This window comes from Chenopodium quinoa, unplaced genomic scaffold (genome assembly GCF_001683475.1).
Source record: "Chenopodium quinoa cultivar QQ74 unplaced genomic scaffold, ASM168347v1, whole genome shotgun sequence".
Taxonomy (NCBI): Eukaryota; Viridiplantae; Streptophyta; class Magnoliopsida; order Caryophyllales; family Amaranthaceae; genus Chenopodium; species Chenopodium quinoa.
In genome coordinates, this window is record NW_018744996.1 from 1,444,858 (window position 1) to 1,463,277 (window position 18,420).

Below are 18,420 nucleotides of genomic sequence, written 5' to 3' on the forward strand. Positions count from 1 at the left end.
CCATATTAACACAAATGGTGCCATTAAATAAAAAACTACGAAGTTTCTTAAAATGATTGGAGTCATTAACATTAAAATATTTCGTGGCTAATAATTATCGTTAGGGATCAGTAATGAAGTTTAATTTGATTAAATAAACCACAATACCAATGAAGAAAAATTGAGTCACATATAACGATCCAAAAAGGAAACACCGTACCATAATTATATTTATTCTAATAAGTTGTTACCTCAAACAAATACTTCATAGTAGGTGTAAAATGATAGTTTATTAGTACTATACGTACCACAACTATACGTTCAACTTTTCTTTTTCTTTACTTTACTGTATTGTATTAAAAGATTAACAATATAATATATTTCCTTCAATTTGTTTTTATTTAATGACACCATTTGGTAGTTAAGTACTTTATCATTTTCAAAATAAATGTCTTAATTTGATTTTTGCATTATTTTTAATAGAATTTTGTACTATCTATATAAACTATTTTGACTATTATTGATGCTTTGTATACAAGTATAAGATTTACAAACACAGTCATGCAAATACTTTAAAAAAACTTCTCACTACGTAGTCGATCTCTTTTTTATAAACATTTATACTTATTAATAACTAAATTAAAGACATTATTATTGATAAAGTTGTACATTGACAATTTTACTTTGTCATTCAAATTGGGACAAATATTTTTGAAATGGAGGGGTTATGATCTCTTCTATCAAATAATCAGACATACCCTAAATTTTCAAATGGGGACCAAATTCCACTTGCTGTAATTCATATGATTTTCACTTACAATACTATATATTCACATGTGTATGTACCTTGCTTTTTCTCCTGAAATATTATGCTAAAAATAATACAACTATATAGAAACGGAGAAATTAGTATAAATTATCAAAAATGTTAATGAATAGGTTTTATTATCATCTAACACAACAAACAAACGCAACATAAATTATTTGAAGTCCACATATTCAATTAATTATTGTCTCTCTCCTCCAACGTAAGATGAACGTCATTTCCTCACCCTAGCCACAACACCATACCCAAAACAGTTGGGACCATACTTTACTAAACCCACCCCCACCTTAAATTAGAAATTAAACACCCCCAAAATACAATAAATAATTATATATAAAACAAAAGGTTTTAAATAGTGAAAATAAATCAAGTTTATTCCCTAAATTAAGGTAAAGGTTTCAACGTTGTTGCCTTTGGTCTTTGGAACATCAACACACAATCTTAAGGTTTCATCGTTCTTCTTAAGGCGCCGCTCATAGTAGGTTTTCTATTTACTCTCTTAAGCATCTTAATTATTTTCATGCTCCTTGAATTTAATTTATTTTCGAAGCATAAGATTTTATTTTCATTTTTTTTCATGTATCCATTTTTTGTTGTCTAGATTTTACCCAATAGTACATCTTATTTGTTTTTTGTACTATAGGAAGAATGGCTTCCATCCATATAGGATGCAGACTAGTAAATTCGATTAAAACTAATTCTTATTCAAATAATTTTTAATCTCGATCTTAACTTTTACATAATTTGATGTTTATCTCTTGACATTAATTTGCCCTTTGGTTCGTTTTTTCTTCACTTTACAAGATTTACTACTTCTTTTTTTACTTCGGGCTCCAAATGGTGTTGATATATTAAAATTTTGTTATAACTATTATTCCATTCGTCTTAATTTCTATACGATTCTTAGTCTTCTTACTGATTATATTTTTGTTTCTCGTTACCTTTCATTAATATACAAGTAACATGACTTATCATTATTCATTACGAGCTAGGCCAAACAAGCTAAGTAGTTTACCATATATTATTGTATTTCCAGGTACTTTATTTCTCAACTAGAACTAGCAAGAAATGAATCAAAAGTCTCAACAACAATACTTTGGCAGCAAATCATCAACAAAATCTCATCATCCTCAAATGATTTGTTGGTCATCAGATAATTTCTGGCAAGATCCTTCATCATCCTCGGATCTTTCAATAGAATGCAATTCAAATCATCACCACTATAATTATCTTGAAGATTCCAACAACCTCAAAGACGAACAACAATTTCTCATGTCGCCCTTAGGTATATTATTCAAAGATTATGTAAGTTTATTGCTTATATTTGTTATTTTCTTATATTAATTATTTTCATGTGTCTTGTTATTTATATAATTATCCATGTATTAATCATTGTGTCACATCCTTTCACTCCAAAAAATTATAAAAATGTGTCACATAATTAATCATACACATTTGAATCTTATTGTAATCTCAATGATTAATAATCCCTTCATTTTAATTAACGTGTCATTTTCATTTTTATTAGTTTTATTTATTGTGATGGTAATTTGCTCTTCTACTATTTTGTTGAAAATTACTTGCATAATTAAATTTGTTAAAATTAACAATTTTAAGAATATGTTTTGAGAAATAATTTATGATTAATTAGTTCAATCATTTAAATTCGTAGTATAAAAGACATACACTTGTTTAGTTTTAAAACGGTGTAGCATAATAATACAAAAATGGCTCGATTTATTATGTCATTGGTAGGTAAATATGGTGAGCAACAGAAGCAAGAACAGCATGGTGTTTTTCCAATGGATCATCATCAAATAATACATGATTACAACATGCCAATTTCTCATCAAACAGGACTGCCTCAACACAATACTGTAAGTAATTGTTTCTATTGTGTGCAAATTTTTTGTTTGTAACAAATAGATGTACACATGGGAGTTTTTTTTTTATTTATTTTTTGACTTATGAAATGGGTGCGTCATGTAGGATGTAAATGATTATCCATATTTTTAAATTTTTTTTTTTACATAACATATTCTATTTAGAAACAACAAAAATCCAATCTAATAAAGGCCACAAGTTGCCTCAATCAACTTTTCATACATTCGACTTTAGACAATATGATAGTTATGATTCACTATTATCTTATTGTTAGGTATAATATTTATAGTACCCTCCTACATACACTTTCTTATAATTTTCATTCTACATGTGGACACGACACCCACTCACTTACTTCCTCCCATATTCATATGCATAGCATATGGAGAGGAGAATGTTAGACAATCTATGGCGGACAATTAACTTTATATGATCTCACTCTCGACGACCTAATTAAAACTTTTTTTAACCTTTGATTGTGAAAGAACTAACTAGTTATACAAAGATCTAAAAATTTATAACTACCTCATACATAATTTGTTGTTAGAGAGGCCCAACCTTGTTATATGTTTATCCCCTAATGTATATGAAGGCCCACAAACCTTATTTTTTTTTTTTTTTAACACTTGGATAGAAAACTAAGGACAAGAATAAAGTAAAAGGAGGACCAAGAAAACCTATCACAAATCCCATCAGGATTCAGGACACCACAATTCCAAGCCGAATGCTTGAGTCCTTGAAGTAGGGGTACTTTATGAGTATTCGAGGCATTCTAAACGGAGGGTTGAGAGACATATAGAAGTGTCTCACAAGGGTATGTTGGTCATTTTATGTGGGATTTAAATTTTGCCTTTGTAGATTTAGTGGTACAAAATACACTTCCAGTGGTACAAAATAAAATTTCAATGGTATATCAAAAATGGTTCAAATGTCTCATTAGACTGTTAAATAATACCATTAGAGATTCACTGGTACAAAATACACTCTCAGTGATACACAATACAATTTCAGTGGTACCTACAAAACTATTCAGTGGTACAAAATATGATCTCAATAGTTGTGGTCCCAATTGTTTTTTGTCTTTTTTTGCCCTTTCTGATAAAAAGGTGGGCCCCTTCCACCCCTTTTTTCACTCTCTCTATCTCTCTCTTCCTTTCTCACTCTTCCTAGTACATTTATTATAATTTTTTATGTCGTGAGACAATTTATTTTGTCTCACAACACTACATTTATACTTCCTCATGAGTATTCTATCACTCTATGTATATCTTAATTATCTTGATAAATACAACTTGTAGGGAACATTGTCATCACCCGTTTGATAGGTGGTAACAATCACGAGCTCATAAATTTTTCTATTTTCAATCAATAGTCAAAAACTCAAAACCATCTCTAAAAGTGTTTCTCACCAAAGATTTCAAGTGAGAAATAAACCAAAAACAAGGTTGAATTTACCAAAGATCAAATCGGTTCTACCTATAGATTCTCATGTTTCACCTCAAAATGATTGTCATATTCACGTCAAGTAGAAGAATAGTCAATTAGAAACAATATAATAGATGGATCATGGAAGCATGGTAGTGTATTTGAATAGTAATGACAAGGAAAGGAGTGGAGCTGAGGGAACATTGGGCTTGTATTTTTTTGTTGAAACTTCATTTTGTGCACATGTAAGTTATGATTATTTGAAGAACATAAAACATGTCACAATCTTGATAAACTAATTAATCCGTGACTTTGTGATAGTACATCGTCCTATCTCTTATAAGCTAAGTGATCATTTGTTTTTGTGATGTACAGTACGTCATTTTATGATTTGGTTTTGTGATAGTGTATTGTTCTGTCAATTGGTCTTGTGATCCAAGCCCTCCTCGAGTATCCCAAATTTATTTTAGATTTCAGTAAAATTTAACATGGTATCAGAGCATTTTATGGGACTTTTCACACAATTAGGACTTTAATTAAACTTCATTTTAGTAAAGGATTTAGTATTAGGTTTGTCATTGATCAATAGCTATTTGTTTTCCACCTCATTGCCAATTAATTATGGGTGAATGAAACCTCTTTTAGGCTTGTAAATTGTACAAATTATACTCTTTCATCTTAGGCAATTCATCGATATCATGCTCAACAATTTTCCCTTGAAGATTTTGTTTTATATGGGAATTGGAAAGAAATTGATCAGTCCTACATTATCTTCCCTTAATTCATCACTCTATTTCTTTTTTCTGATCTTTTCATCCGAGCACAATGTCAAGATCTTATATAAAGTATTACAAATTAACATAGAAGTTGAGCTTAATAATACGAATTAACCATTAATTAGGAATTTAGGATGATATAAATATGTCTTAATCTATTTGGTAGAGTCTAGTTAGTTTGTGCTTTGTGTATAACTCCTACCCAAGCTTAGCAATAATCAATAAGTAGCATTACTGAACAATAATCAAATGCAGGGTTACTATGAAGGAATGCATTCCAACGGAGTACCTCTTCCTAAGGAAGCAGCAAATTATGAGCCCATATATGTAAATGCCAAGCTGAAGGTTCAATGGGCACTCAAGAGGGGGGGGGGGGGGTGAATTGAGTGTTAAGTAATCGTTGGCTAATTTTGCTTCTTTTCGGATTATGTGTGAGGAACCAGTTGTGCTGGTTCCCGTACGCAGCGGAATATAAATTAGCAATAAAGAAGACAACAAATTTAACGAAATAAAATAAAGCAATAAAGAACACAACAAATTTAACGAGGTTCAGCCAACTCAGGCCTACGTCCTCCTATCCTAAGTTCTTTATTAATCTACTCCGAAAAACAAAGACAAAGAACACTCTGCTGTTCCCTACTCCGGGAACCAGCAAACCCCACACTCTACTCCGAGTGTGCTCTCGACTTACACTCGTAAGCCCAATGTGTTTGAACTCACAAACACTCACCCAGCCTTTAACCCCTTTGTTAAAGACTCAATACAAGAATCAAGAACTCCCCTTTGATCTCACTTCTACAAAGCTAATTAAGAGAAAAAGTTTAAGTACTAGAATGCTCTTGTATATAACTTGATGAATGGGATTAGTGCTTAAGTATATGCTCTCAAATAATTGCTCTTTTAATTTCTAGAGAGGCACACGAAATATGTGAAATAAGATGAGTTTATATAAGCTTAGATTCCTAAAACCTAGTTTCCTTAAATCACACAATCTTAGAGAATAAGATATAATGTAATTTTAGGAAAGTTTTTATCTTATTTGATTTAATCACAAAGATAGAATCAATTAAGATAAATACTCCTAGATTTTAGGTAACCAAGAATATTTCATCTTATTTCCAGCTGCACAAAATATTTTCAAGATAATCTTTTCGAAAAAATCTTTTTGTAAAATCTTTTTCCAAAACGGCAGCTCGAATACAGTGAACCTGGTTCCCCGACCTGGTTCCCTGAATTGAAACATGTTATGAAACCTGTTCCAACTTTGTACCAGATTTCATATCATACTTCAATATATTTTTAAGCACTTATATAACCCAAACATGCAAGCATACTACGGAGCATATTACATGAAAACCTAGATAACATATTAAAGCATAAATCGTCTTTTCTTCATGTAATCTTCAAGACTTGAATCTTCCTTGAATACTTCTATTATGAGCAAACAATCTTTCTTCGAAATATCTTCGAAAGGCTTCTATGCTCCAAGTCTTGGAATCAACTCAACTACTGCACATGTAACATGGTTAATGCACAATAAAGAGTATGTGACTGCTTTACCACGTAGCAACCATGGAAACATTACATACTGGTTCCCTACCAGTACATAACACTTTTATCATATAACTGTTCCCTGTATAAAGACAAGTTAGTTCAATAAGAAAACTCATGTAAGTAATAACTTGTCTGGGGAAACAGTGTTCTATGTTAGCTGGTTCCCCTAACTGTATCGAACACTTTCAAGGACCTGTTTCCCTTAGCTGTTTGTCATCATTCAAAACTATCAATCAAAACCTAAGGGACTCAACAAATTCCCCCTTTTTGATGATGACAAACTTTTGAAGTTCCTGAACCTGTGAACATGCTCAAAAGGAAAACCGTCAAAAACTTCAAGGACTCAAGACTCTTTGGAACAAGTCAGTTAGGCCAACTGGTTCCCTAAACAGAAAATAGAAAATACGAAATAAAAAGACTCAAACTGACTCAATCTAAACTAGCTAAACCTTAGGCTTCAACTTCAGACTACTTCCCCCTTTTGGCATCATTAAAAAGTATCCACAAGTAAAAGCAATGTGCACAAGTTAATGTGCTTATCCATACAATGGCATCAACCACCATTCAAGCATTATGCTGCAAAAAGAGATTAGTCAAACAGTTCATACCATAGCAGAGTTAGTAGTTCATACAAGCCAACAAAGTTCAACCAAAGAAGCCCAAATCCATCCAAAAAGAAAGTTCATGGAATGGAGAGAAGTAGACAGACCAACAAAATCAGTTATTTTAGAATAAACATGAGGGTGAGGAAACAAGAACAGAAACAGCATCACTCCTCATCATCATTCTCGTTCCCTTCCTCCTCCTCGAACTTTGCAACATCTTCTGTATTATCATCTGATTCCTCTTCATCCTTGTCACCATGCTCTGCTTAAACCAAAATCATTATATTACTAAGCATATTCTTGTGATTCCCCAATCTGCTTCAAAACCACTTCCTGACCTGCTGGTTCCTCTTTTTTTTTTTTTTTTTTTTTTTTTTTTTTTTTTTTTTTTTTTTTTTTTTAAAGAAAGCATGAGAGATATGTACTGATTCAGAATGTTCTCCTTGTTGCATAACGAGTGCAAAACTGTTCTCCTTGTTGCATAACGAGTGCAAAACTAGCATCACATCAATCAAGCAAAGAGGTTCTTGCTGGTACCCTTTTTCTCTTGGTTCCTGGAACAGCGTCAATGGACTGTTCCTCCTGCACCTTCTCAGTGAACTTCTTTAATTGAGTTACTCTACTTCGTACCATGGTCTTAGCAGTGGGTGTCTCCTCATAATAGCCAACAACCTCTATTTCATCCTTTTCACTCTGACTTTTCTGAATTTCCTCCAACTTCGGGCTTAAGGACATTTATGCTTCCTTCTGATGTTCCCCCTGAGACTGAGCTGGTTCCTTGAGTGAACAGTAACCGAATGAACAATGATGAATTTAAAGCATACGAGAGAGAGAAAGAGAATTTCGAGTGATGATGATTGATGATCTGCACAAAGGGTTAGTGTATATTTTAACAATGAAGCACAAAGAGAGAAGAAGGAAAGAAAAGAGTTAGTTGAGCCAATAAAAAGCAACTGTAAAGGATATTTTTAAATTGAAATCAAAAATTTGGTAATTATCTTTTACCATAATTATCTCAACCAACTATAAATAAGGCATATGATATGTTTGCCTTTTATATGGGATTAAATAACTGAAATAAGATAAATTCCTTCCAAAAGGAAATATCTTATAGTAATCTTCCGAAAATAAAAGATATTATCGGATGACATATCAGAGCTGGTCTGCTGTTTCCCTTTGCTGGTACCTGTATAGAACCATGTCACGCTGTTTCTGGCAATTCAGCCTGATTTCACCTGTTTCTTACAACAATGATTCTCAATCCTTTTGAGATTTTGAACCATCTACACAACACTTGAAAGATATCAACATAAGTATGTACACACACTATACAAGAGAATACCATTCTAACCAATCATTGAAGGAAGTAATTGAAGCCAATACCTAAAGTCTAACTAGACCTAAAAGGACTCTTAACCTACAAAAAGACTCTCTACACAAAGGCTTTGTGAAGATATCAGCAATTTGATCTTCACTTTTACAAAACAACATCTCCACCAATCCTTTTTCCACATTGTCTCTTAAAAAATGGTGTCTTATTTCAATGTGTTTTGTCTTGGAGTGTTGCACAGGATTCTTTGAAATATTGATTGCACTAGTGTTATCACAGAAAATAGGAACACTTTTATAAATAACACCAAAATCTTTCAGCTGGTTCCTTATCCACAGTAGCTGGGAACAGCATGAAGCTGCAGCTATATATTCAGACTCTGCTGTGGATAGGGCCACTGAATTTTGCTTTTTAGAACCCCATGAAATTAGACAAGAGCCAAGAAAGTGTGCCATACCTGATGTGCTCTTTCTATCAACTAAGAAACCAGCATAATCTGCATCTGTGTATCCAATAAGATCAATGGTACTGCCTTTGGGGTACCACAATCCCAGATTTGCTGTTCCTACAAGATACCTAAGTATCCTTCTAACAGCCTTCAAGTGAGATTCCTTTGGATTGCTTTGAAACCTAGCACACAAACCAACAGAAAACACAATGTCAGGTCTACTAGCTGTTAGGTAAAGTAGAGAACCTATCATTCCTCTATAAAGAGAAGCTTCAACATCTTTTCCCTTAAGATCAGCATCTAATTTTGTAGATGGGGGAACAGGTGTATCATAAGCTTTGCTGTTCTCCATGCCGAATTTTTTCAGCAACTCTTTTAAGTACTTTTGTTGATGGATCATTATTCCATCATCCATTTGCTTAATCTGCAGCCCTAGGAAGAATCCTAGTTCTCCCATCATGCTCATTTCAAATTCACTCTGCATAAGATTAGCAAATTCATCACATAAAACCTGATTAGTAGCACCAAATAAAATATCATCAACATAAATTTGTACTACCATCAAGTGTTTCCCCCTGGTTCTTATGAACAAGGTCTTGTCTATTGTTCCCCTCTTGTAATCATTTGCCATCAAGAAATTGGACAATCTTTCATACCAAGCCCTCGGAGCTTGTTTCAACCCATATAATGCTTTGTCCAACTTGTACACATGTTGGGGGAACAGTGCATCTTCAAAACCAGGTGGCTGCTCCACATATACTTCTTCCTTTAAATATCCATTGAGGAAGGCAGTCTTTACATCCATCTGAAACAGCTTAAAATTCATGTGAGCAGCATAAGCAATTAAAATCCTAATAGCCTCTAGCCTAGCTACTGGTGCAAACGTCTCATCATAGTCAATTCCTTCTTGTTGATTGTACCCTTGCACCACTAGCCTTGCTTTGTTTCTGACTACAGTACCAAGGTCATCTAACTTGTTTCTAAAGACCCATCTAGTGCCAATGACTGATCTTTCCTTGGGACGGGGAACCAGGTGCCAAACCTGGTTCCTCTGAAACTGATTTAACTCATCTTGCATAGCTAGTACCCAATCAGGATCAGTCAATGCCATTTTATAGTCAGTAGGCTCTACATTAGACAAGAAAGAATAGAAAGCACAAAAGTTTTGAAAAACATTTGTTCTCGTTTGAATCCCCTTATTTATATCACTAATTATTTGATCAGTGGGATGAGAAGATTGATATCTATAACTTTTAAAATTAAGACTGTTTTGTGCTTTCTCATTAAGTTGGGAACCAGCATGTTCATGGATCTCTCCTTCTTCTGAGGAGCCAGGAGGATTCACATTCATGCTGTTTCCTCTATCATTACTTACCTCAGGTTCAGGGGTGGTACCTTCTTCTGTTCCCCCTGAACTCATTACCTGTCTATTATTTGAGGAACCATCAGGACTTGGTTCCCCTTCAGAGTCCTCATTATCTTCATTTTCTTCTCTAGGCACTTCATCATTATCATCTGGTGGAGTATTTGGTAGGCCTAGATCTGCTTGCACTTCATCCGTGGGACCAGTATACTGGTTCCCCGTGAAATCCATCAATCCAATCACTTCATCAGGTTGTACCTGCGCAATCTCAGAAGACATGTTAAATTCACCAAAAATGACATGGACACTCTCCTCAACACGAAGAGTCCTTTTATTAAAGACTCTATATGCTTTGCTGTGAGAAGAGTATCCAAGGAAGATTCCCTCATCACTTCTAGGATCAAATTTATCAAGCTGGTCCTTCCCATTATTATGCACATAACATTTACATCCAAAAATGCGAAAATATGTAATGTTGGGCTTTCGACCTTTAAGCAGTTCATAGGGAGTCTTAGTTAACTTTGGTCTAATGAGACCTCTATTCAATATATAGCAAGCAGTGTCAACAGCTTCTCCCCAAAAACTCTTTGGGAGACCACTCTCAATGAGCATCGTCCTTGCCATCTCCTCAAGAGTTCTATTCTTCCTTTCTACAACACCATTTTGTTGAGGTGTTCTAGGGGCTGAGAAGTTGTGATTAACTCCATGTTCCCTACAATAATCAATAAAGTTAGCATTATCAAATTCAGTACCATGGTCTGATCTTACCGAGACCAGCTTGTGGGTGAGCTGGTTCTCCACTTGTTTCACCAATGTTACCCATTCTTCAAACGTTTCATCCTTTGTGTGTAACATCATTACCCAAGTGTACCTAGAATAATCATCAACCATAACACAGACATATCTATGACCTCTTCGACTTTGTACTCTCATGGGACCACACAAATCAATGTGTACAAGTTCGAAGGGTCTGCTGGTACTCAAAACAGTTTTAGGCTTAAAAGAGATTTTGACCTGTTTCCCCCTTACACATTCAGAACAAACTTTATCAGCTTCATACTTAATGTTAGGAAGGCCTACAACTAAGTCACGTGTTTTAAGTTTGTTTAGAAGTGTTAGGCTAGCATGTCCAAACCTCTTATGCCAAATCCATTGATTATTGTCAGAAACAGCTTTCAAACAGATGGACTTGTCTTGAGGGATTTTATCTAAGAAGGTAATGTAAACATCATGCTTCCTGGTTCCCTCACATACAAGTTCTCCTGTTTGTGAGTTAACTATGTGACATAGGTTGGCTTGAAACTCAACTATATTACCTTTGTCACATAATTGAGAAATACTCAAGAGATTATGTTGCAAGCCTTCAACATAATAAACATCATCTATTGCGTTAGAAAGTGTCTTACCAACCTTACCTAAACCAGTGATGGTTCCCTTGTTGTTATCCCCAAAGGTGACACTTCCTCCATCAAAGGCCACTAGTGAAAGGAATTGATCTTTATCCCCGGACATGTGTCTTGAGCAACCACTGTCCAAATACCAATAGGTGTCTCCCTTCACTCTAGCCTGCAAGAGCAAATCAAACATTAGTTTTAGGAACCCAAACATACTTGGGTCCCTTTTCAACAACATTAACATCTTGTTGATCCTTTCTTCTCCACACATATTTTACACCCTTGCTGTTCTTATTAGCACTAATTTTCTTAGCTGGACATTCATGTATCTTATGTCCATTTTTACCACAATGAAAACACACATGCATTTCTTTAGTCATGACATACTTGCCTCGTTGATATTCTTTGATCCAGGTGGTTTCTCTGGGAGACCAGTTAGTCCTGGTTCTCTGTCTAGTATAACCAAGACCAACTTTTCCTCTGTTTCCTCTTGATGAAGTCAGGTAATTTAAGGATTCTTGAGCATTCAATAATTTGTCCACATGTCTATGACTATCATTAAGTTCTTTTTCTCTGGTTTCAAGTGTTTTAGTTAACAATTCGTTTTTCTCTTTAAGAAAATCAAAGTTACTTTTTAAAGCTTCGAATTGTAGATTAAGTTTTGAAACCATAGAGTCAATAGACATGTCAACAATCACTGGTTGCTTGTCCTTTTTCAGTTGATTGATTTCCGCATGCAAATCACAAATATTACTTTCATACTTATCAATCGTATTACTGACATCTACACTGGTACCTGTAGGGGAAACAGTGAACTGTGCAGCTTTAAGTGAAGCAATTTCCTTGTGAGAGTTTTCCAGGTTGTAAGCCAATGTTTCAAAGGCCTTCAACAAGGAAGTTCTAGTACACGAATTTGCTTTACTTATAGCTACTGAAAAATCAAGAGTATCACTAGTGGTTGATAAGTCTCTAGGGAACCAGGAGGTCAGATCCTCTTCTCCATCAATTGGTTCAAACGATCTTTCCTTTTCTAGTTCCACTTTACACTTGTCCAATTCAACCTCTAGTTCTGCTACTTGATTTTTTAGTTCATAACAGACTCCTTCTAGATGATCACAACTAGCAATAGCAATATTACATTCACCACGTTTTTCTTTTAATTCTCTTTTGCAAGTTATGTATGTTTCACTTAGTTTATAGCATTCATCTAGTAAGGAATCAATACAAGCAAGCATATTTTCTCTATCATATTCATGCATATCTTCTCTAATTTGCTCTAAGCTTACCTTGCGTTCATGTAGTACATCCTTCTTTGCCATAAAGCATTTGTTGAATGTACTGGTTCCCCCTCTGGTTCCTGGACCAGTGCTGTTTTCCTTGATGTTTGTAAAGGCATTTAGGCAAACATCTGAGTTGGATGACCCTTCTTCTTCATCTGACCCTGAGTCAGAGTCTCCCCACATGGAAGCTATCATGGCATTCTTGTATGCTTGTTTATCTCCGGATTTAGACTGTTTGTCATTCCACTTAGGACAATCTCGAATAAGATGTCCTTTTTCTCCACACTTGAAACATCCTGTAGAAGAAGAATTAGAGTTAGATTTTTTATAGTTTTTAAAATGCTTACCTTTGAAATTCTTTCTTTGATCTCGAAGAGATCTCTCAAATCTTTTTGCAATCATGCTAATTTCATCTTCATCATCTTCTACTGTTCCCTTAAGCGCCATGCCTCTTGCTGGTTCCTTCTCAGACTTAGAGTCAATCAGCATCTCATGAGTCATAAGGGAACCAATCAGCTGTTCCAGAGACAAGGTAGACAGATCCTTTGCTTCATATACTGCTGTTACCTTGGCTGTCCATGCATCTGTTAAACTACGCAATAATTTTCTCACAAGATCCTCGTCAGATAAATTTTTACCAAGAGATCTAAGATCATTTACAATAGTCATAAACCTACGAAAGCAGTCATTGATTTTTTCATTTTTATTCATGGCAAACAATTCATATTTAGACATGATTAAATCAATTTTAGACCGTTTTACCTCGCTGGTTCCCTCAAACGCAAGTTCAAGGGTGTCCCATATCTCCTTAGCGCTACTACAACCAGAGATACGATTTGTTTCGGTCTCACCTATTGCTTGTTGTAGTATTGACATTGCCTTAGCATTCTTTTCCAGCAACTTGTAATCAGCAATGACCAATTCGCTATCCTTCTTGGGAACCTGGTTCCCCTCCACATCTGTCTTGAGAATGATATTAGGACCATTTTTAACTACGAGCCAGCATTCATAATCAATACCCATGATAACATTCTGGATCCTGTTCTTCCACCAAGCATAATTATTTCCATTAAACTTGGGTGACTTGTTGTCATAACCGATTGCACTTAATTCTTGAGTACTCATTCTTAACTCCTCTAGATGTTACTCTTTCGAGAAGCTTAGGCTCTGATACCAATTGAAGGTTCAATGGGCACTCAAGAGGGGGGGGGGTGAATTGAGTGTTAAGTAATCGTTGGCTAATTTTGCTTCTTTTCGGATTATGTGTGAGGAACCAGTTGTGCTGGTTCCCGTACGCAGCGGAATATAAATAAGCAATAAAGAAGACAACAAATTTAACGAAATAAAATAAAGCAATAAAGAACACAACAAATTTAACGAGGTTCAGCCAACTCAGGCCTACGTCCTCCTATCCTAAGTTCTTTATTAATCTACTCCGAAAAACAAAGACAAAGAACACTCTGCTGTTCCCTACTCCGGGAACCAGCAAACCCCACACTCTACTCCGAGTGTGCTCTCGACTTACACTCGTAAGCCCAATGTGTTTGAACTCACAAACACTCACCCAGCCTTTAACCCCTTTGTTAAAGACTCAATACAAGAATCAAGAACTCCCCTTTGATCTCACTTCTACAAAGCTAATTAAGAGAAAAAGTTTAAGTACTAGAATGCTCTTGTATATAACTTGATGAATGGGATTAGTGCTTAAGTATATGCTCTCAAATAATTGCTCTTTTAATTTCTAGAGAGGCACACGAAATATGTGAAATAAGATGAGTTTATATAAGCTTAGATTCCTAAAACCTAGTTTCCTTAAATCACACAATCTTAGAGAATAAGATATAATGTAATTTTAGGAAAGTTTTTATCTTATTTGATTTAATCACAAAGATAGAATCAATTAAGATAAATACTCCTAGATTTTAGGTAACCAAGAATATTTCATCTTATTTCCAGCTGCACAAAATATTTTCAAGATAATCTTTTCGAAAAAATCTTTTTGTAAAATCTTTTTCCAAAACGGCAGCTCGAATACAGTGAACCTGGTTCCCCGACCTGGTTCCCTGAATTGAAACATGTTATGAAACCTGTTCCAACTTTGTACCAGATTTCATATCATACTTCAATATATTTTTAAGCACTTATATAACCCAAACATGCAAGCATACTACGGAGCATATTACATGAAAACCTAGATAACATATTAAAGCATAAATCGTCTTTTCTTCATGTAATCTTCAAGACTTGAATCTTCCTTGAATACTTCTATTATGAGCAAACAATCTTTCTTCGAAATATCTTCGAAAGGCTTCTATGCTCCAAGTCTTGGAATCAACTCAACTACTGCACATGTAACATGGTTAATGCACAATAAAGAGTATGTGACTGCTTTACCACGTAGCAACCATGGAAACATTACATACTGGTTCCCTACCAGTACATAACACTTTTATCATATAACTGTTCCCTGTATAAAGACAAGTTAGTTCAATAAGAAAACTCATGTAAGTAATAACTTGTCTGGGGAAACAGTGTTCTATGTTAGCTGGTTCCCCTAACTGTATCGAACACTTTCAAGGACCTGTTTCCCTTAGCTGTTTGTCATCATTCAAAACTATCAATCAAAACCTAAGGGACTCAACACAAGCAATATCATGGCATTATGAGGCGAAGGCAATCCAGAGCTAAAGCCGAGCTGGAAAATAGGGCTGTTAAAACCAGGAAGGTAACCCTTTCGCCGGCCCATCTTTATTTGTACTCCATAATTCAATGACTAGAATAATAATGAGGACACTTGCATATACTTCTTTCGTCATGAATCTATCAGTTGTCACATTTTTTTAACCTCTCACAATTTAAAAAAAAGAATACACTAATACGGAGTATCCTTATTGTCAATAAGGATATATCCGGTGTAGATATCCAAGCATGAGTCATTATCTTTTTTGAAAATGTGACTACTCTTTTCTTAGAATCTAGGTTATGGGTGGGAGGAAGAACACTACATGATATTTAGGCAATATTTCATGTAGGAAGTAGGAACAATCATTCGAATTAAAGATAGCTAGCATGCATACAGTATTTGTAAGAAATAATATCTCCATTCTAGTGTTTCTGCCTGGCCTTGTGAAAGTTTTAAGAGAGTCCAGCCATAAACTTTTTACTACGTATTTTTCTTAGATAATATTAGGAGACCCTTCTTATGAGGAGAATACATACATTGTTTAGTCCTCGATCTACATATATAAACATGGAATAGTGTTATAGAAGACGGTCTAATTTAGTTAAAAAAAGAGTTTATATAATAAAATCAATTGGCCTTGCATTGATAAATGGTAATATATGCAAAATAATACAATAGACCTACTATAAGCTATGGTACATGATATCCATCATCTGAGCATGTTCAAGCATAACATATAGGCATAATAATAAGGCCAGGGAAATTGTGAATATGCAGCCATATCTTCATGAATCGCGTCATCTACACGCGTTGAGAAGACAAAGAGGCAGTGGTGGTCGTTTCCTTAACACAAAGCAAACCGATGGCCCGACTTCTTCCAATTCCAGCAATCAATCCTCCTAGCTAGCTCATCTTTGGGACATGCAACAACACGACTACTACTAGTGACTAGTGAGCTTGTATTTCTTCTATTTTCGATCTTTCGAGGGGAAAAAAATGGCCGAGGGAGAGGCTTTTGTGTATATATTAACCAAGAGGAACTACCCACAATTTGGTTTCAGAGATTTTTTTTTGTCACTTTCTTATGGTAGCTTTCCTTTAACAATCCCATTCCCCATTCACCCAAAAAAAAGATATGGTTTTTTTTTTTTTTTTTTTTTGGAATGCCAAAAATAGTAAAAACGCTACTCTTCAAATCATCGCATATCATGCATATAGGTTTCAATTCATTATTGTATATTTTGACTGTTGAATGTTGATTAAGAAGTATGGTTGTTACCTTTGCTACGAGCCTACGATTGTACGTTCATGAGTTCGTTAAAACACAATAATGGATGATATTTTAATACATTTCATAACAAGTGTTTCACTAATTAATTTCCTTTGTGTCACGATTTGATTTAAAATCTCACTTGATAATTTAAGGTTTGAATATATAATTTGAAGCTTCAGTATATTAATTAACTACATATTGATACAAAGTATATTTTACACTCTTCTTACTTTGGTATTGCAAAAAAAAAATTAAAAATAGTGGAAAGTGTTTCAGGGTTTTATGAAATCCCTCGGGATAATGGTCATGAATATAGCCGGACGGTCTTCAACGCCTGCAAAATAACGAATATTCCGGTATACGAGATATTCGCCTCCGACAATCAAGTTAGTGACTGGAAAGCGAGATAAATGTAGAGAGAGAAAGTAGAGAGAAGTTGGAGCTTTCAATGCTCTTAGAATGATGTCTTTTCTTTCACCCCTCCCATCATAAATGATTGGGGTATTTATAGGGGTGGGAAAGTATGCCCCTTTAGGGTTAGTGCCCTAGAATTCCGTGCTTTGATTGTCGGCGCATTCAGGAGAAGGCACGTGTTCAAATGGGGGCGCCGTTTTGCGGCTTTCTCGGGATTTGGGCCTCCTGATGTAAGGAGGCCCTTTTCTCTCATTTCAAGTGCTCTCTATGTTTTTTTTGACACGTGTCATCTTCCTACAGGGATACGTGTCGCCCGATGATTAGGCCACGTGTCACTAGGGGGGATTGGTCCACGTGTTAGGGTATTTTACCCTAAACATTTGCCCCTTAGAGGTATTGACTCGTACCATATAGGCCGCCTCCTCTGATCTGATCTTCTACTTGTCCGGATACGTCCATGTACTTAGGCTTTTTGAGCATTCTTCATTTATAGAGAGCTCCGTCTATCAAAGGGATCTCTCCATTGGGTTGGACACCTTATTTGGTTTATAGAGGGCGGACGATTATGTTCGTCTATCAGAGGGATCTCTCCTTTGGGCTGGACGCCTTATTTGGTCCGCCTGATTTCCTTAGAGACTTTTAAGTCTTAAATTGGGCGGACGGGTTGTGCCGACTGGCTTGAGAGGGAACACCTGTCATCCGTATTTTTCAGAGTGGCGGTTCAAATTCTGCTGACGCGTCGTTAGAGTGTCTATTTTGACGTATCGTTAGAGTGTCCGTATCTCTTCCCTTCTTAGATGACGGAACGGTTTTTTAACTGTTTAAACTTTTTCGAAAAGTTACCGTTCGAATTCATGGGCGGGAAAGATGGTTTTACCATTTTGCCCTCATAAATTTGGCCTATAAATAGAAGGTGTTTGAATTCATTTTGGCACTTTGGAATTTTGAGAATTTTAGAGAGAAGTCAGAGCCTTTTAGAGAGAGAAAGTAGTTTTCCTTCAAATTTTCGAGAGCTTAGCCGTCAGATTTTTGAGTTTTGCGGTCAACCTTCAAGACTTTCAACGTTCTCTACATGTACGAAGGTAACCGCCTGCTCTTCTTTACTTCTTCCCTTTTTCTTTTACTTGTTTTTTATTTTTATAATACGAACTGGCTCAACACTTGGCTTCGTCTGTTTTTCTCATGA

The 18,420-nt window shown here is 35.2% G+C and overlaps 1 protein-coding gene across 1 annotated transcript; it reads left to right on the top strand.

The window, feature by feature from the left end:
- Positions 1-888: 888 nt before the first annotated feature.
- LOC110707252 (nuclear transcription factor Y subunit A-4-like) lies at positions 889-16,837 on the top strand. Its single transcript, XM_021885270.1, has 6 exons — positions 889-1,283; positions 1,842-2,090; positions 2,561-2,682; positions 5,146-5,225; positions 15,508-15,589; positions 16,325-16,837. Exons 2-6 carry the CDS (start codon positions 1,874-1,876, stop codon positions 16,448-16,450), a joined length of 627 nt encoding a protein of 208 aa, XP_021740962.1. The 5' UTR covers positions 889-1,283; positions 1,842-1,873; the 3' UTR covers positions 16,451-16,837.
- The last annotated feature ends 1,583 nt before the right edge of the window (positions 16,838-18,420 follow it).

Coding starts and splice junctions, on each gene's coding strand:
- LOC110707252 (XM_021885270.1), top strand. CDS start 1,874: ATGAATCAAAAGTCTCAACAACAATACTTTGGCAGCAAATCATCAACA. Junction 5,226..15,507: donor GAGCCCATATATGTAAATGC/CAAGCTGAAGGT, acceptor AGGGACTCAACA/CAAGCAATATCATGGCATTA. Junction 15,590..16,324: donor GGGCTGTTAAAACCAGGAAG/GTAACCCTTTCG, acceptor GTGAATATGCAG/CCATATCTTCATGAATCGCG.